The sequence below is a fragment of the Poecilia mexicana genome, unplaced genomic scaffold (assembly GCF_051168715.1).
Source record: "Poecilia mexicana isolate PSO_F unplaced genomic scaffold, ASM5116871v1 scaffold_19, whole genome shotgun sequence".
In the NCBI taxonomy this organism is placed as follows: Eukaryota; Metazoa; Chordata; class Actinopteri; order Cyprinodontiformes; family Poeciliidae; genus Poecilia; species Poecilia mexicana.
Window position 1 is genome coordinate 16,172,248 of NW_028263388.1, and position 20,366 is coordinate 16,192,613.

At 41.8% G+C, this 20,366-nt stretch overlaps 1 protein-coding gene across 2 annotated transcripts in view; it reads right to left on the reverse strand.

The window, feature by feature from the left end:
• LOC106921709 (C-terminal-binding protein 2) overlaps positions 1–20,366 on the reverse strand; it is a 110,680-nt gene that overhangs the window by 61,781 nt on the left and 28,533 nt on the right. For both annotated transcript variants that reach the window (XM_014993560.2, XM_088016618.1), the window contains exon 2: positions 5,688–5,917. In XM_014993560.2, coding sequence (XP_014849046.2) covers positions 5,688–5,745 — 58 coding nt within the window. In that variant the 5' untranslated portion in view covers positions 5,746–5,917. The remainder of the gene's footprint in view (positions 1–5,687; positions 5,918–20,366) is intronic.

The window sequence follows — 20,366 nt, forward strand, 5'->3', positions numbered from 1 at the left end:
TCTGACAAGATTAGTGCGGCTCCAATCTAACCCAGAGGGAGGGGAATATTGCAGTCTACGAGCAAAACAACAATCTCAGCAAAGAGAATAAAATCGAAAAATTGGTTTAGGAGCAGAACTGTCCCTGCCTCGCTCTCAGCCGCTCGGCCCTGTCGTTGCAGAATGATAAACATTGGATCAGCTCAAATTAAGATGGGAACATGAAAGGACCTGAGGCTGAAAGGAACAGGGGCCGTGGCAGATCACTCCTCATCTCTTCAGACGACAGAAATGAATCTCCTTCCCCCTGAGAGAGAGAGAGAGAGAGAGAGAGAGAGAGACAGATATCTGCTCTCTGTTCCTCATAACGCTCATGGTTCCCAGCAGCGGCTTTGATTGAGCCAACTAGCATCTTTTGATAAAAAGCATTCCCAACCAGCTCTGCGCTTCCTTATTTGCAGACAGGCCAGATTATGTTAAATACATATCAAGGACTTGGCTTAATCAGCCTTGTCATCTACCCACCGGGCATCCGTAGATACTTCATTTGCGATCCCGCGGCCTTAAATGAACAATTTGGACGACGGTATAATTCAAATAAATAAAAACCCTCTCTTTGCATAAAATGAGAGCTGAGTTTTATTTTTGATTTTTTTTTTTTTTGGGGGGGGAAGCAAATGATCCAAAGAAAAAGGCGGATCGTTTTTTTTGTGTGTGTGTTTTGTTTTTTTTTTCCTGTGGAAAAACACGGAAAGAAGACGGCAAGAATTATACGGCTTTATCTCCTCTGTAGATGTTTGCCAGCCATGGGCCTGTTTAAACCGAGAACTTGGATTACGATGAGTGACTCCCTTGTCTTGTGAGGATTTTACCTGCAAGGGAAAGCAAAGGAAGAAGCTCCCTTTATTTGTGTCCGCCGCCCCCCTCCCCCCCCCCCCCAATGCTCTGAGACAATCACCATGGCAGCCTTATCACGCCGCAACATGCAATCAGTGGGACAACTCTGCCTGGTCACTGGCTCATGAACAAACCACAAGCTGTTTATTTGTTTTTACACCCTCACCAAGGTGGCTGGAGGACAGATTCTCTGATCCTTTATGACGACCATCTGGAGAGCTGTGTGTACTTGTGTTTGCGTATTCCGGCATCATAGCGAGGGGCTTTACATTTCAGACCCGGTCCGGAGGAAAAGTGTGCAAGCCGTCGTAACGTCTCTCCTTGTTTTTGTTTTTTTTTCCTCTTGGAAATTAAGCCGTCCCATTCCTTCACAGATACAGCGACGCAATGGAAAAATGATGACTGGACAAATCTATTGTTCTGCAGAAGAAAAAAAAAAGTTTTCTTGGGAAAAAAAAAAATCCACAATGCTGAAAAAAAAAAATCTAAATGAAAAAATAATACACTTTCAACTGCAACTATAATTGTTAAAACTGCTTAAGAGGCACAGTCCGTTCCTTGGCATAAAGGCCAGCTAGGGAGTCATTATGTAAGAAAAATGATATGGATGCATATAGTTACACCAACCCCAACATAATTGTCTCACACACCAAACTTTTTCTAATTTAAACAAATGTCACGCAAACTCACTATATCCTGTTATCGTACTCATAAAATTAGTGCATTAAAAACAGGACAAAAAGGAAGTTTAACTCGTACTTCTAATGTTTTGCCCCACCTACTGTGTCTCATATTTGCATTAGCTTTCAGCTTTATGGTAGCAGCTCTAAAATGTTTCCTAAAGCTACTTTCACACACCACGTCTCGATGATCAATTATTATTATTATTTTTTTTCCCGTTGTCGTTCATTTAATTAAATGCGACCGCAATCAGATTTCTGTGGGAACGGTTTACGACCCAAAAGCAACCCACGTGCGCAGGAGACCGTAGACGTCAAACAGCGCCGCGACGTTTACAGAAATAGTAATGGATGCCTTTGGATCAATTTTCTAGTTATTCGGCAATGGGAGGAGAGTGCTGTCACAAGATAATAACAAGATGAAGGAAGCTAATAAAAAAAAAAAGCATAACTAAGCCCAACTTTTACAAGCTGCTTGAGCTTCTTCCTGATAAGCTTCCTCATACCTAATAGTTGTGCGCTCTAATTTAGAGGATATGGATTGCAGTTTCGAATTGAGAGTCATATTCACAGTCCGATCACAAACTTTTGACTGCAACGGCAGAGCACCAACAGCTGCTGAGGTCTCTCTGAGCTCAGAGCAGACAAACTGTCGTTCCCACAGGAATGACTAAACTGTCTCAGGTGTTTAATACATACAAATTCAGCAGCTGGACTTTAACAGCCCATCTAATCAAGAAGGATTCCCCCGATTAAATGTAAACAGCTGCGCTATGAAATATTAAAGCTTTTATAACTGCCTCATAATGCTGACATCTGATGTGGAGTGGACTCTTTTTTTTTTTTTTTTACCTGAATATGACGTTGTTTATACAAATATGACATGAAATTAATCATATTATTAACCCGTGATAAGTGTGATTAAGTCGCATATAAATACTTCTCATTTGGAACATAAAAATTAGTGTGGAGAGTGTCTGTGAAAATTGGTTGTGAACTGTAGGCTACAGAAACTTTGACTGGACCATTCAAACACATAAATATATATGGAAGATATATATTCTTCCATATATGTATGGAAGAAAACTTGATTTGCATTTTGGTAAAATAACCCTTCAATCCGTTTCTCTGTCCCCTCCAGGGCTTGCAGGAAAAAAAAAAAAACTCATGACTTTCTTTTCACTCGTGGACAGGCATCATCTCGATGTCTATTCAGTTAAATTAAATTCGGTTCATTTTAAGTTGCTTCAATTCAATCTTACATTCCAACTGATCATAGTTATCAATCAGTGATTGATAACTATGAAGTTCAGTTCATGATCCAAATGAGTTTAAAACGTCCTCTATCAAAGGAAGCAGCAGGTTGCATCAAGTCGCTGACCTGCTGCCTTCGTTCTTCCAGCCTACTACATAGCACTGGATTTTATTTAGGAGTGTCAGAGTGAATGGGATAGTATATTGATTTATACGAGCGAAATCCGACAGCCAAGTATCATTTCCTTCCTCTTTGCAATTATACAGCGGTTTGTGTTGGTCTACATCACATAGACTCCCGATAAAATACGAACCAGCACTGAGTGTGACAGCTGCATATTATTCTGCAGTGTTTGTAGGGGAATCATAATGTTTCAAGGACCAGTTTATGAGCCTTTAGAGGAAGTGTGGCTCATGCCCTTCATTTCAAGTGCACAATGCTGAGGTGCTTGCATCATGTACCAAAACAAATATGCTGGCACTGGGGGTAATGGTGCATCAAGCTTCATTTTCCAGCACCGCAGTCATGTCTGCCTCCTCCCCACACCGGCTCCGGGAGGGCCCAGCAGCTTAACAAGCCTCTCGGGGACCCAGACGGCAGAGTGGAGATGATTTTACCTCAGGACTCAGTCTGACTGGCACGCACACGCAAACACGCGCAAGGTGGAGGCAAACAAGTGGGTTTGAAAATGTACATTCGCCAAGCTTTACACTTCACCCAGAGGAGGGCACGTAGAATCTCTGCCGCCTGGACTGACTTTGCAACAGGGGCTGCACTCCTATTCCACGTCTACGTCCCCCACTGCTCTCCAATCCGCAACCTAAAGCCTAAATAAAAAAAATTGGTGCAGTTAACAGTCATATCAGAAATGAAAGTATTTCAGCCCCTGCAGTCGTCGAACCTCAGTTCAAATGTCGAGAGCTTCTCCAAAACAATAAGTCGCATAAGAGACACTCCTACGCAAACAGCCCACAGGTCAAACTGAGAGGGTCAGAGTGAGGCAGAGATCTCACTCTCATCTCTGGAGATAGCTGCAGAGGTCAACAATCACACACTGATTTCTGCAGCACAGCAGACTTGTGCTGTGCGCCAGGAGGAAATGATTGAAATAATTAAATATTCCTCACTAATAGATGATAAAAAATGTGGCAATAAGACCGAGGATAGCTGAAGCAAAATGAGGATTTGTTATGCAGTCAGTGAAAATGATGTTTGGATAGCCTTGTTGAAAAGTTAGAAACAATTATAAAATGATGGGTGGGTGGATGTATGGATTGCTGGGTGGATCTACTTAAAACATCTAAGAGGAACATATTTTATAGTTTCTAATCAAGCAAAGCTCAGTTAGTTAAAATATCTGAGAAATGTAATCAAAAAAAGAAAAAAAAAACTCTTAGGAAAGTTTTGTCAACTGTGAAGTTAAACTTCTAAAAGCTGAATATTCCTAGAGCCCTCTAAAGAAAAACTCCCCTGAATCGTCACCATATATATTCATTTGCACATTTGCAAGTTAAAACACAACCATGAGGTTACAAAGAGGAAACGTACGTGTGAGGAGCAAAGCGAAAGGAAAAAAGGAGGAGAATTTCTCCAAAGCGAGTAAAACAGGCTTACTGCTTCTGATTTTGCCAGCAGCTCAGTGAACACAGGAGGAATGGAAGGAGAAGTCTAATTAAATACCTGCAAATTTCACATTGTTTGCATGGAAAAAGAATAACGATCGCTACCCAGTTTTTCTTTTAATTTCTTTTTTCATTTTTTTCAGAATGAACAAGACTTGTACCCTCTGCTTTTGGGGGAAAAATTAAATGATGCAATTTGGCAAAACATTTGAATGGATTTTATTTTATAAATATTAATGTTCCCATCGTTAGCTACCAGTTTAAAGACTAAAGAAAATGTTTATTGACTTACTGAATAACAGTTTGATAATGATATTAAAATATGACAGCAATAACTTTGCATTGACAAATCTTAAAGCCTTACCAACTTAATCAGCAGAGGTCTACAAAATCTGGTGACCTCCAGAGAGTAGCAAAGAAATAGGTCATAACTACATAGAGAAAATTTGCCACCAACAACATAAATAATAGAAAAATCAATCTGTGCAGTCCCTGAAAGTACTTTAGCAACATACATGTGGCAGCTAAAGATGTACAGTGAGCTTTTTCAGCCTTACAAAGTGGGTGTTAAGGAACTGTGTTGAATGCAAATATGTTATTTTGAGACGTTTTAAGCAAACATAAAGAATCAACACCTTTTTAATGTTTTTAATACTTTTCAAGTGCATATTATGACAAATATTTTTTTTTTGTCATTCTACTCTTTGTAAAATAACCTATTGAGCATTTTTACCTGGTTAATCAGCTTCCTAGCTTTACGTCAAGAAAAAAGAAAAAACACATGTTGGGTGGCAGAATCATTCTCACAGCAAGATGCTGTGAATGCGGTATTATTTTTAGTTTCCACACGATAACATGCCACGTTCAAATGATTAAGTTTGTGTTTCTTACAAGTGAGTGTTAAACATAAGAGCCTTCTTTCAGCCAGCTGATTGGTAGTATGCAGCAAGTGCTGCTTCAATACTCTTACAGCCAAAGAGAACTTCGGTCACTCCAGTCATTTATGTCCATAAACCAAAGGTAGGATTTGATGGAAAATTCCTACAGATTTGACTTTTTTTAAAAACCACGGTCCACTTTGATAACTAACTGGCAAACGCCTTCTACTGAAAGAAACCCAATAAAAACAATCAAGAAGTAACATTTTTGATTAAAAAAAATGTTTTAATGCACAAAAGCAATTCTTAAAACAAAACATCTCCCTAAAATAATCCCGAAAAGCGTGAGGGAGCGATAATGAGAAGGTCTCTTTACCTTCGCAGATCCGGTCCAGTCGCTGTCTCTTCACTTTATGTTTGTCAGTCAGGGACATGGCGTCAAACGCTGCTCGGCACGGCGTCCTGGGGGGGGTGGGGGGGGCACCTCTCCTCCGTCTCCTCCTCCTCCTTCACCTTCTCCTCCTCAGCCACAAACACTGACAAGGTTCAGACTCCTAGTGCACAGTCAGCGCTGTTCCCCGGGGCATTCCGCCTCGGCACATACACCTACAAACACAAGGAGGCTTGGGTAAACACAGACAAGCAGTGTGTAAAAAAAAAAAAAAAAAAAAAAATCATATTATTGTCGTAAAAGCACAGCAAAATGCTGACTTGGAAGGCACTAAAGAGACCTCGACAACAAAGTCGCTCTGCCTCTTGCTCAGAAGGAGCTCCAGGCAGCAGATGCTGAAAAATCCCTTAATCACACACGTACATTCTCACACACGGTGGTGACAAAGTGCTTTGTTTGCTCTAGAAAGCGACAAAACTTTGATGCTCTAAGCGCTCCAAATTTCCCCGATTTGGCAAACACATCTGCAGCATCATCTGACTCACCATGTTTTTCATCGCTTGCAGCAACATCTCAAGTACATTTAAAAAAAAAAAAAAAAACAACATTGTAGTTTTTACTAAAAGCTCATTCATGTGACATATGTTGAGTTAATTCAATGTGAAGGAGGTGGGCAAGACTTGAGCCTGACAAAATAAGGCTGTCCCATAGCGTGACATGCAATTGCACATTCAGCCCAATAGAGGGTACTTAAAATCAACTCAGAGGGAATGGCATGGTATGTATTGATTTCTAGAAATGTATCTCCATAAAGGAGGATATCATTGAAAAGCTAGTTTATTTCAGTAATTCTATGCAAGTTACACTTGTGCATTATAGAGCCAACATAGATTAGACACAGAGAGATGTATTCAGCTTTTATTATTTTAGATGAGTTTGGATCAGTAACATACTATCAAATTCGATGACTATTTGATAATATGTCAGAGTGAAATGTGTGGAATACACATCACATTTTTAATCACTTTATTGTGTTTTTTTCCCAAAATATATTAATGTTTTTTGTTTGGAATGTGAGAAAATTTGATAAACTACACAGAGCATGAATAGTTTTTTTTTTGTTTTTTTTAATAACTGCATTTTCTTGAAAAATAATCACAAAGGAACTAATAAAAAAAGAGAAAAAAAGAGTGATTTTGTCAAGAGGAAGCTGGTTTATTAGGTTACTTTCAAGTCCGCCAAACAATGCAAGACGGTGGCCTCGGCATGTTAACGGCTGCAGCTCGACCTCACCGCGCTATTTGATTCATTTCAGCCGTCTTTCAGTCCCTCCTCCCTGCTTTTCAACTGTCCATCTTTCTGCAGAGCTGCTGCCTCTGAGGTCTCTCACAGCAGAGAGTCATCAATCACCGGGCTGTCTTCCAGATACATGGGCGTGCGTATGTGTGAGACATGAAAACGAGTGGAAGTGGGTGGAAGGTGGAAAAAGTGCTCATGTGCACAGAGGCCCACTTCTCATGGACTTCCTCTCTTCTGTACTCCATTTACTTTTTTGCAAGCAGTGAGCAGAATGGTCCTGAGACTCAATCATCTCATCCCATCAGCGTTCAACAATTCACACTTCAAGTAAATCTAGTCAAAGTGTGAAAGAAGAACAGCAGAAGCCTATGGTGCAGCCACACACGTTTCGAAGGGTATTCGAAGTTGCACGCTAAATCCAAACACAAAGGTCATACACATGAATCCTAATATTTAAGAGGCATTAGGAGTCAGATGATCGATAAAGCTCTCGGCCCGCGTGGCCCCTGGCTCCCTGAAAGAGAAACGTTTGTCCACAGGATGGCAAGACACTAAATGTGGAAATCCATATTTGTTACGATTGAGTCTGTGAAGCATAATCATGCTTCGCAGTGAAGCCGTTCACGGTAGACAAACTCTTCCCAATATTGGCAAATGCACAGAGGCTGCTGGAGGTGCTGAACGCAGCCCGACAGAGAAAACAGAACCATCAGAATTTCGCAATGTAAAGAAATGGGACCGACATTAATCATTTAGCATCTTCAGAGTCGAAAGAAGCGTTTACTTTCAAGCCAAACATCTAGTCTTCTTCCTTGAGTTCTAACTCATGGTGTATCGCTAAGTGGAACCGAGGCATTAGATACTTAAACTCCTCTGCTTAAAGCAGACAGAGACCCTGAATCTGAACACACTTTGTCCCAGAGAATGGGCCAAAATCACAACTGAGCATCACACGCAACAGGTTTAGTCATATAGGACGCATAATGAACCTATACACAAATGCTATATGCAAGTTTTAGAAACAGCTTTTTCCCTATCAGTTTTAGTCACCTGACGTAATCACATCTATGGTTTTATTTCCTTGCATTTTGGGGCTAAATTGGGTTGTTACAGACATTAGGGGAGAATTTCAGGTTAATTGAAACTGAAAGCAAAAAACCAAAAGCATTCCTAAACTACCAAGATAGGCTCACACCTCAAAAGACTTGACCTTGCTAATTTAGGAAAAAAAATAAATTTTGAATTTAAGTAATCCTGGATACCATTTTCTTGTAACGCAATTAAATTTAATGAGACTATTGCTGTAGCAATCCATCATCCTGATAAATTTATCAACAAATAATTTACTTTGTGGGAAATGAAATTAAAAAAATGGTTTTGTGCAAAGAAAAACACAAGAAAAAATAAAGGTTTTCTCTGTACAGCAGGGAATTTTTCCTAATCCACCCCATTATCAGACAGAACGGGAATGTTTTGCATCAAGCAGGCTTCCGTAGTTATCGTGTGGTTCGGTCCATGTCGATCTAGATTAAGATCAGAACGGCGGAAATATCCTCTTTTGTTTCAAAAACAGAGATGTGTTGGTGATAAAAGCCAAAGTGTATGCTGTGGACAGGTTTGGGAGGCTGAATAATTAAAAAGGTCATGCTACCTGCCTGCTGCGTGTCGTTTCACACATGCAGACGAACCCCCCCCCCCCCCCACACACACACACACACACACAGTTCCTCTAAGAGAGGAGCAATGCTCACTGGGGCAAGGACTGAGAAGAGACATCATCTTGGAGAGTAATCATTTTCCCCTCAAACACACAGTGTAGTTTGTGAACTAATTGGGTGAATCCATAATTAATTTGCTGACATTAAGCCTTGGGGTTTGCTCCGGTAAGACTTGGCTTTCCAAGGACGCGGAGAACAACCAGTGAAGCCCTGGAGCTCAGAGCTGAAAGGGAATCTCTTGTTCTGAGGCTTCACAGAGAATACGTTTGACATTTCTACATCTAACAGCTACACATTTCCACACTTGTCAGTTATTCCCCCCGATACTGTAGGGAATCCTTTATTGGAGATTTTCACAAGGAAACATTTGAGTGACGGATAAATCCAGAAAATCAATGTGTTTCCAATACGTATCAAAACATGACAAGCGATACTTCTCGCCGGGACTTTTCTCCTATTCTCAGGGGAGAGAAGTATCACATCCAGAAAGACATTGAAAACAAAGCTTTACTGCACTGATAAGACTTTTAGACATAAACCTAAAATATGAGAAGCCCTAGCACCCGAACCACAAGAAAAGCCACAGGGGACAGTCGTTTTCAAATTTTCAGAAAATTAGAACATTTACAGATTCCAGCCATGTTCACGTCAATATTTATTTAGTGGTCGGAACGGAAAGCTTTTAACAACTGCTGCGGTTTCTTTCAATACAACATCATAAGCTGAATCACTGTGTAAATCTTTAAAGATTAAAATGATGAAAAACCTACTTCGGTATGGCTGCTCTTCATTTTATTCTGCTGCATCAAATCATCTTTTACATGCAATCGACTCTCGAGGGACAAACAAAAGAACGCCAAAACCACAGGGAAACCCTAGAGATTTTAGTTCAATCTTAAAAAAAAAATAAAGAAATAAAAAAATAAAAACTGTAAGATTGACTGAATGTGGACAAATCTTCTGAGATGAACCTTTTGTAGATAAATTACATTGATGGGAGGTTTTAGAGTACATACAACACAGCCTCAACGCCTCACATTTGGTATTTTATGTGGCGTGGAAGAAAAACAATATATATGACAGCAAACACATCATGAGTAGAGGTTGAGAGGATAACATAGCTCAGTGCCGCAGAAGAAACATTTCTCTTCACTAAGCTGAAATAATCTCTCATAAGAAAAAATGGCTTGAACTTAATGGAATGCTTAGTTTGAGATTATCATACGATTTTTTTTTGTCTTTAAAACATCTTCTAGGTTTTCTTTTATTTCTCTTGAGATTTTTACGTTTCAACACGTAAAAGCATTTTAAGCACTACTTCAGTAATTCTGCTTCAAATACAGAACTTTACTTTTACTAGATTGCTAATAAATCATTTACATGTCAATATTACACTAATTGGAGTTTTTTTTTAAAGTGAACTGTAAAACTGCGATGTTAATGCAGTGTGCTCAAAAATTTGGGTGCATTTAACTTTTAAAGCTGGTGTGCCTTACTTTTTTTCTCCGGCACATGCAGAGGGAAAAGTTAGTCTAAAGCCCAGCGGACAGTGAGTATAGGTGGACAGCGCATGTCTTGGTACGTTTGAATTTCAGCTTTTTTGAATGAAAAGTTTAACTGGGGTGAATACTTTAAAAGCCATGTACAGTGACTGGTTCTCATTTTACTGGCTAAACTAAAATAATGTAACTCCATTAAAAAAAAAAAAACAACCTTTGATTACATCTTTTTATAGCGTTCTGAATACAACTTAATTCCTCTCCCAGCCTGTGCTACAGCCTCTCCGAGTTTAGATAACATATCTGCATGCGAGTTCTTTGCAGATTCCTGCCAAAACTTGCTCACAAATCGAGCTGGATCACTTTCTGCAGTTATTTCTCCTGACTTAATTTCCCACTGGAGCTTGACAAGAAAATTGTGAGAAGAGGCAACTGTTAACGTTATCTGACAGTGTGAAGCAGGGATACGCTGAGCAATCTCCAGCCCTCTTACCGCTGATTCCAATCAAACGCCGGTGCTCAGCCAGCCTCTTTAGGGATTCAGACACGAGAACCTCCTCAAAGAGAAAGCTGAACTTTTCACTGGGACTCAACACTTTCACCCTCGGGGGGTCGGGGTGAGGGGGGACTCTTCACTGAGAGGAGAAAACACCTCTATTCCCTCAATTTCCTACAGAAATAACAAACATGTCTCGATGACAACACTGTTTACAGGACTCGCGTTGAAAACCATGATTACTCCCTTGTTATTTTCTTCAGAACAGTGTCTGTTTTCTTTCCACTAGAGACCAATTTGAACAATAGAGCCTATTTTTCCGTTTCAGATGCAGGAGTTCCTCCAGTGGTAAATCTGTCAGTGCTCGGCCAAAACAAAGACAGAGAAAACAGGAAAGTGCGGACACCCTGTAGCAACAAACGGACTCTACTATTAATATCGGCTTTCGTGCCTCGATCCTCAGCACCTCGGGCACAGAAGAGAGTGATTTCCCTGAACTGAACGCGGCACGTGACAGCGTAGGCAGTTCGACACGATTATATTTAGCCCCGGCAACTGCACAACTGTGGCACTAGGGGTGTCAGTGATGAAGATTTTGTGTAAAGTAGCCCAGATTGTGCCGCAGTGACTCACAGAGCTCATAGAGAGAGCACTGTTCAATCCGGCATCTAATAATTGGAAAGACTAATTGGAAAGACCGTGACGAAGCAACAAACCCAGACATGACCGCACACCTAAACGGAGAAGACGGATATTTATCAAAGATGCAACCAAGAGGACCGTGTTGACTCTGGAGGAGCTGCAGAGTCCCGCAGCTCAGATGTGAGACTTTGTAAACAAATACACGATAGTCCGGTAGGCTCAGTTTGATTAGGGACCAAAATTTCAACATCTGTTACATTTTCAGACGGTGCAGTTTGCTTTCATACTGCACAGTGTCAAACGAATCAAACTCTTTGAAAACTGTTCACCCTCTGGCCTGTGGTGGCGCTGCATCAAGAACTGCTGCAGGAAACTACATGAAAGTCTCTGAAGAAGACATGAGCACAACTTCCTTCTTCATGACACAAAAACGATTTTAGAGGTGGTACAATTTCTCTTGTGTCTGCAAAATCAGAAACAAACAAAAAAACAACAAAAAACTAATGATGCACATTTATTTCTAAAAAAAACCCATATAGGACATGGATGAGTCATTTCTTCCACTAGCAATAGACTTGGTTGTTTGTTTTGGTTGCATTTACCCAGAATGCCCTGCACTTTAGTTTGCTTCCTGCCTTTGGAGTGGTCGCTGGTCCAGCAGAGACTGGGAAGCTGCGAGAAGACATGTGGCAGACTTGATTGGAAAATGGACAAAGTTAAAGACAATGAATGAAGAAAATCTGTTAGATCCACCTCCTACATGAAGGTCAAGGTTCACCAAAAACACACATCTTTTGCTTAGTTCTACATCATACTTTTATTAGATTTTTATTTGTAGGAAAATGTAAGGACCGTGTTTCTTCTTTCCACTTCACATTTTCCAAAATATTGTGTTGGTCTATCACATAAAATCTAAATTAAACCCACTAAAGTTTAAGACTGTAGCATGTAAAATTGTAAAACAAATTTAAAAGGGGTGTAAACAGATTCACAAAGCACTGAATCTATTAAAACCTTGCTTCTTAAAGTTCAGCAGGGTGAGGTTATCTGTTTCTTCCCCAGGCTGAAACTGGAAACACTTCCCAGTTACAGGAAAGCACCTGCAGCGTGCCAACCTGGTGAGCAGAGGGAAGGCGGGTGAAATAAGAACTGCTCTCATCACCAGCTTGGTGTCAGCGAGAGGCCAGGCTCCGGCTAAGACGGCCTGCTCGAGTCCAGCCGGCTCTGCCCCGTTCCCTCTGGGTCTCTTCCAGGAAAAGCCGGCATGATTCAGAGCTTCCCGGTCCAAGGAGAGAGAGGTGGCTTCGACAATCCCCTCTACCCTCCGAATGCTCCCACCAAACACATGCAGACTACAGACGCGCACATCACTCAGCTTTCTCCCAGCGGACAGTGAGACGGCCAACTCCGTGCTGTACTCGAGCTTTCTTTGGGAGGAGGCCAAGCCAAACGACGTGTTGATAAAGTCCAGAACAGGGTGGTGTAGAGAGAGAACACGAAGACGGGGCACGAGCATCGTGCCGTAACACCCCACACAAGACAGGAATTCACAGAGCCAGGAGGATCACTGATGGATCATTTCACTTCAACTTTTTCTTTTTTTTTGTTGCAAATTCTGGCAAACGGATCTAGAAGGAATGATAGCTGAAAGTTAGTCGTTGGCATAAGAGGAAATTACATCATCATAAAATAAGGTCACAGAGAGGAACAAATGCGGAGTAGAACTACAGACAGGTTTTTAAACAAATGTATATCTTGGAGGTAAAATAATGATCACTAGTCCTGTCAACAGTGGACAAGTGGACGGGAATATCACAACATTCCAGTGGAATCTTCATAACCAAATGAACTTCCTTTCAGGACCCAAATCGTCTAGGTTGTCAGTTAATTTCTGATCAACGTTTGAAGTTTATGTACGAATATTGAATACTGTGAACCCCAGGGGACATCGGCCTCCTGCGAATAGCTAGAGACCTTTATCACTATATACCTTAAAACACATTAAAACACACAAGCTAAAATCCAAAGTTTTCCTTGCCTCTGCTCTTTGGTGTACAGCCAATAACTTATCAAGTAGCATTTCATCAAGTTATTTCAGCTTCCTACGTCGCATTTTCTGTCAAATATTTTTGATTTGCTCTACGGAAAAAAAAAAAAAAATCTGCAACCGGGCAGGTTTTCCACAATTAATCAGGAGTCACGTCAAACATCAAAATCTGCAGATAGGTGGGGGCCCACTGTACTGATATAATAAAAATTTTGATATGAAGGGTTATGCCTTACATTCAGATGGATGGATAAGCAGAAAGGAAGGAGCCCTGATAATCTCTACTAAGCCACCTGCTGCTCTGAAACTTCGATTTAAGCTGATGCTCACAAAGCAGAAAAGAGTTAAGGAGTTGGATGATTCTTCCGTTCTTATCCATACCTGGAAAATTCAATTAAACTCCATAAGTTTCTAAACTTTTCCTATAGGCAGCAAAAAAAACTAACTTTCTTTGTGTCCGTCGTCGTGAGTGTCACGATACCTCATTTCACTTGCATTTCTGTCCTCCTTTATGTCATGTTATCCTGTCTGTTACAGTAAAGATGTGCCACCCCCCCCCCCACCCACTATACAAGAGTTTTCCTTTAAAAGCAGCATTGGTTGTGTGGCATTTCAGCTCCCAGCGCAGTTTTACTGGATGCATTTGTTAAGCCTTTTCATCTGAGCCCCTTCTGATGGGATTGCAACATCAGCTTGGCCTCTCTTCCTCTCTTTACATCATCCTATCATCTCACTGATGTGCACAGCTCCAAGAGACAAGGACTGAAACATGCACACACACACACACACACACACACATATATGCATATGCAAACACACATACACAGTCAATTAGTACTGGCCCAACCTCGCAGCAGAGAGATAAATGGTGCGGGGGTCTCAGCAGGCTTCCGCGCGAAGCTGTACTCCTTGTCCGCCGTATGTAGAACAGCTCTCTGGAGGGCAGCTAGACCCAACAGCGAGAAGACATGTGGCAAGTATGAGGCTGAGGGGGGCCTCGAAGTGCTCTGGCTTGTGTTAAAATATGACCACAAGGACCCCCTAACTCCCTAATTGGAGCTGGCCTGACAAGCAGGAGGAGGTGGGGAGTTCATGGTTAGCAAAGCTGTGCAGCATTTCATGTCATCCCACTTAGACTCCATTAACCATCTGCTTCACCTGTCTTCTACACAACACAAGACGCAGGACGAGGAACACGTGTTTTCAGTAAGAAACAAACGTGAGAGCGGTCGACAGTGTGACTGTATTGACCACAACTTGTTGGGCTGGAATTCACAAAAAGTTTCTGTCCTACCATCACAAACATTTGCAGCTTGCTGCAAACTTGCAAGACTCGTTAAGACGGACCTGTTCCTCAACAAACTTCTCCAGCTGAGTGTGGATGGAATAAAGAATAATTTAGTGGGAAAACCATGGAGGGTCTGAGATGCTGTGGGCCCGATTCTCTACCAAAGACACTGGGAATGTTGGTAGATTCCGAACTGCTTCAATTTTAGGAAATTATCCCAGACCTAAAACTTGCAGAAAACCAGTGAGGTGAGTTGACGTTTAGCAGAAGTTTCCAGAGCAACAATACATCACCTTGTTAAAGTGAGTAGAAGTGCTGTCATGTATGCAAAAACTGGTTGAACAAAGTATTAACCGCTGAGGTGAATGCGGCACACACAGCATAGTGTAAAAACAACAGTAAAATTTTCAGTGTGAATTTATGCAACTACCATAAAAGACGCTTTTTACTCCTCTTTACCATGGATGCAAATAATTGTGGACCATGTCACAGCTGGAACATGGCGTCAGCAGGAGGCAGGGCAAGCAGAGCCCCTCAGCCCCTCTGGTGTAGTAAATCAAGAGGCTAAGCTGCATTGTCTGCAACAACATGACAATCCTTTTAACACTTGACACACAACGGTAACAAGGCTTTCCCCTCACCAGCGCCTGCTGACATGTTATATATGGCTCCCACTCCTCACTAACTTTTCACAACATGTCAATTCTTTCAATCCACACTCGCACACACACGCACTCTAAATCAGGCTCCAATGCCGGCAGGAAGGTACAGATAGCAGGAGCCCAACAATCGGCTGCAAGATGTGCAAACACACACACACACACACACACACACACACACACACACGCAATCTCACACTGCAAGGTGAAAAATTGCAGCAGAGGAGGCACGCATGGCCTGGTGGATTAACTGCGGAATAAAAGTGCTGATAGGCAACAAAAGAGTAAAAACAGCTATTCATCACTCTGGCGCAGGATCAAACTCACACACCTCTCAGATGCCCGCATTGAGTTATTGTGCGCTGCAGCTCTGGTGGCACAACCCCCAGATAATGCTGCCCTAACTGAATTGATTAGAGAGCGAAGCGTCCCATCTTTCCAAAGACGGAGCACGGCTCTTTGGGAGAAATCTGGTGTTTAGCATCTAGGCTGAGACTTACTTCTCAGCAAGGTTTTTTTTGGTGGATAACTGAGTATGCAGCTGTAGTGTGACAATTTTTTTTTTTTTTTGAAACGAATCTCACTGGGTTGTCGCTGAGTTTCTGCTGGTCCGGCAGTTCTCCGAAGCAGAGTTGAAAAAGAAAAGAAAAAAAAAAATCAGAGCACCTGTCTTGGACCTAAATACATTTTTTTTCCTTATTTATAGATTATTAGTATTTTTGCTAACAGAAATAATACTTGGGCACACATTGCATAGCAAAAGTATTCGAATGCCTTACAGCCCGCTACAAATACATTTTATGCAATGAACCAATACAAAATGGAGCGAAGTTCCGAAGTGGAAAATATCTCGCCATGTGCATTCATGTCTACTTTGATACGATAAAATAAAATTGAACGCAGCTAAATTGTGACCTAATTTGCAAAGAGGATAGATACATGCCATCTTTGCACATGTCACAAATTTTACATTTTATTGGTTAAAAAAAAGTATCCCTTTGCTTCCAATTCACAATTAACCACTACCTTCTGTTGGTCTAGTGAAACCCTCCCACCACAAAAAAAAAAAAAAAAAAGAAATACAAAAATCACATAGGCTGTGATTTATGATAAATTATGAAATAGCTTAGAAGGTGTGACTTTTGTAAGGCAATGTACAAGTCCCACTATTAAATGCTGAATACTAGAAATCCACACTCGCGTACCGCTGCTAAGCAAATTAAAGCAGCAAAAGCCCTCATTTGTGCCGCCGAAAAGTGGAGATAAGTGGCACAAACGGAATGATAAATAGCTATTTTTTCAACAACTCAAACAGTCGTTTAGACTCTAACATGGATAACATTGAAGCGGTCTTTCTGCTGCACGCTGCCATCTGTTCCTGTTTCATGTCTTTTCTCCAAGAGCAATCAGCGCTTCATTTTTATCAAGAATCAAAACATCAAAGGAGCGCAAGAATCCATTATTATCAGCACAATGTTAAAAGCTTTATCGAAAAAAACTGCAGTGAATGCTGTGCAATATCAGGAGGTCCACTAGATAGGCAATTTAAGCCCATCAAGTCAGTGATAACATGCGAATAGGCTGTAAGGACCTGTGCGCGCCAAACTGCAGAGAGCTCAATGAGATCTCGTCTCTGGCGCTGGCGGTACATCGTCCCACACAACAGGGGAGGAAGTGCCATGAAAAAGGATGAATCATGGGATTGTACTCACATTAAAGACCCACTGACCGCCTCAGGCTTTAGGTCAGCTGAGGGGCAGAAACTTGCCACACACAAATTTGTAGATTTTCCAAAATTGTACAAACCATTTCTCTTCTTTGTTCGTTTTTTTTTTTTTTTTTTTTTTTAAACAACATGACTGTTTCTGTCTGGGATTTTTATCGCCTCCAACTCAATTAGGAACGAGAATTTTAATGGTGGCCTCCGTTTCAACTCTCCGGGTCACGGGGGTCGTCACGCCTTTTTAGGAAGAGAAAAGCCCCTGTCACAGCGCTAAGGTTTCTCCCCGTCTCCTGACACAAAAGCCCTCACGCTCCTGCAGCACCGCCAACAAAATGTGACCTCCTTTCTCTTTTCGTTTTTTTTTTTTCTCTCTCCCTTCTTTCCCTCCCACTGCTGAAACAAAAAAAAAAGAAAACTGAACTCACCTCTTCGCTGCCAACTGAAATAAAATAAATGAAAACAATGTGCTGTGCAGTTCTGCCAGACCACGTAGAGAAGTTTCTTTTTTGTTCTCCGTTAACTCCTGCTTGAGAGAGTTTCCATGTTAAGAGTGGAGGTGACGGCTTCAACTTTATACGGAGTTGCATTTGGGGCCTGGGGGAAAATGCTTCTCACTGTTTATCTTTGGCTGTGCTGGTCTGAGCCAAGGCTTGTGAAACAGTGCACAAGACTAATGTTGGCACTGTTAAAACCTGCAGGAATTTACGAAAGCGTTTCCAAAGTGTTAACCATGTCTTTAAATCGTAAGCTAAAATGTGGAAAAGAGACGTTTTTTGTTTTTTTTGTAACAGATTGAGGTTAATTGGAGCTTTCTGCTTACTATCACTGACATTATGTCGTTTCTTACTACAGTTTGGTTTGTTTCATGGTTTTATTTGTGCTAGAAATATAAATGCGTTGGTCATTTTGTAAACTGTCGATGTCGTATGAAGCTAGCATGACAAACGTTTTCAGCTTATAAAGGTGGCTCCTCGCATAAATTTCACACTTTTGGCACAGTGTAATTTCGAGAAATCTTATACCAACTTTTTAGGTGTTTTCTTGTTAATATAAGCAGAAAAGTTCAGAGTGCATAGGACAGTGTTTTGCACAGATACAATTATTTGAACTTAAAGATAAAACCAGAAATTAGATGCACGGACGGACGGAAAGACGAATGGATGCATAGATTTACAACATGAAGACAAATACAACTTTTTTTTTCTTTTTTAATTATCCAGATCGGCAACACCATAATTTTCTGGACTGCGTGGGTGGACGTCTCATTGAGTGCTGACTCTGGAGCAGGGCACAATCCCTACTTCAAATAAGAGAAAAATAAACGGCAAATCTATCAATAAAGCAAATATGGATTAATTAACGCCCAACAATTCAGTTCAATCTGAATGAATCGTTTTCCTCTGAGGTCCAGGCGTGCTCCTATCCATCTGCCCTCATAACAAGTGACAAAATGGAAACACACACACACTGACTCACAAACCCCACACACACAGGGGTCTCTTCGGATTAAGCCTGGAGATCAGGGTCCCCGTCACCCTGCAGAAACCACTTCACCGCTTGATTCCTATCCAGGATTTATTCCCTAATTATAAAAGCAGGAACAGAAGAGGGATGGGGGTGCGGGGAGCGAAAGTCCCATGTGGGAATGACCTTTGTGAACTTGGAGATGGTGGGGTGAGATCAGGACGTGACCGCGGGCCGAGGGTCAGGAGATGAGGGTCCGGCTCGATGATAAGGGGAAATAATGGGTTTAGATTTGGCTCAAGTCTGAGAGGACGGCATAATGGAGCAGGGAGGAGACAAGAGGGTGGGGATCAGTGTGTAGATTAGGTGACAGAGGTGTGTGTTGAAGAGGAGAGGGGGCCGAGGGTGCAATCTCAGCAGCGCAAATTAACAATTCTACCCCGTGCTGTGTCTGCAAGACTCTGAATGCATGAATTATTGCCCAGGACGGACTGAATTAACTCTATATATCAAGCTTTGCTACACAGTTCAGGGGTGAGGGGCTAAGCTGATGAGAGGGAAGAGGAGCGAGGGAGGAAGGGGGGCCAGGGGGGTGTTTGTTGCAGCGAGGAAGAGGGGGGAAAAATAAAGTAACCCAACATTTCTATCTCCACCCATTAAAGTCGACCACTTCTCTCTCCACAGCACCATAAAGCTGTCAGCCAGACCTCTGATTTATTCTGCCCTTGCCCAGGCTCCTGTCCTAACTATCACATGCTTCCAATTAATTTTTTTTTTCTCGGGTTTTTGTTGCACTTCATCCCTTCCCTGTAAATGTAATGAGACTGCAGCTCCGAAAGCTGCTGACGCCCGTTAATGCACGGCTTGCTTAATAGCACCGAACGCAGGAGTTGGAAAAACTGATAATCACGTTTTAAAGGTGCAGTTTTGTCAGGGAATTAATTAGCATTATTAAGCCCATTTCTTAAACATTTGCAGACAGACAAGTTTGAACCTGGCGCGAGCGGAGGCAAAATTTAATGCATGAAAAGACGCTTTGCAGAACTTAGAAAGCATCGGCGCTGCATCCATTTGTCCTCCTACTCCTCGCCCACTCAGCTGTTCCTTTTAACAGACACTCAGAGACCGTTTGGATGAAGATGTGCGCTACAGTCAGGAGAAGAAAAATTACACAGCATTAAGATGATGGATGGATGGATGGATGGATGGATGGATGGATGGATGGATGGATGGATGGATGGATGGATGGATGGATGGATGGATGGATGGATGGATGGATGGATGGATGGATGGATGGATAAAATAATGAACGGACAGACAGATGGACGGATGGATTAAATCAAAGACAGGTGGACAGATGGACAGACTGACCGACGAATGGATGGAAACTGTTGAGCAAAGGAAAGGAGGAGGTGGGATAACAGATTATGATCCTAACTGACTTCAGATACAGCGCCCTAACCTGCCGACAAGGTCAGCCATGCATGCCGAATTGAGTCGAGATTTTAATTACCTCGATCATAACATTCAGCAGCCTCCAGTCGACCAACAAAGACGCTGTTTATTGGAAAAGCTGATTGGTGCGATAGAGCTCTGATAGAAATGTTACGGGTGGGCTGCAGGTGCACAGCAGGATGCACTAAATAGACCGGTTTTGGTCAAAGCTAAGCGCAGCTGGCAGGTGTTGGCGTGGAGGGAGTTTATTACCCTATAAACTATCCGAGACAATTTGCTCACGCTGTCTTCTGCGAGCAGCAAAAGCCCCGATTCAATTACTGCCGAAACCTGAGCGAGGAGAGCCCTCGGAGACTGGCGGGGCCCCGACTCAT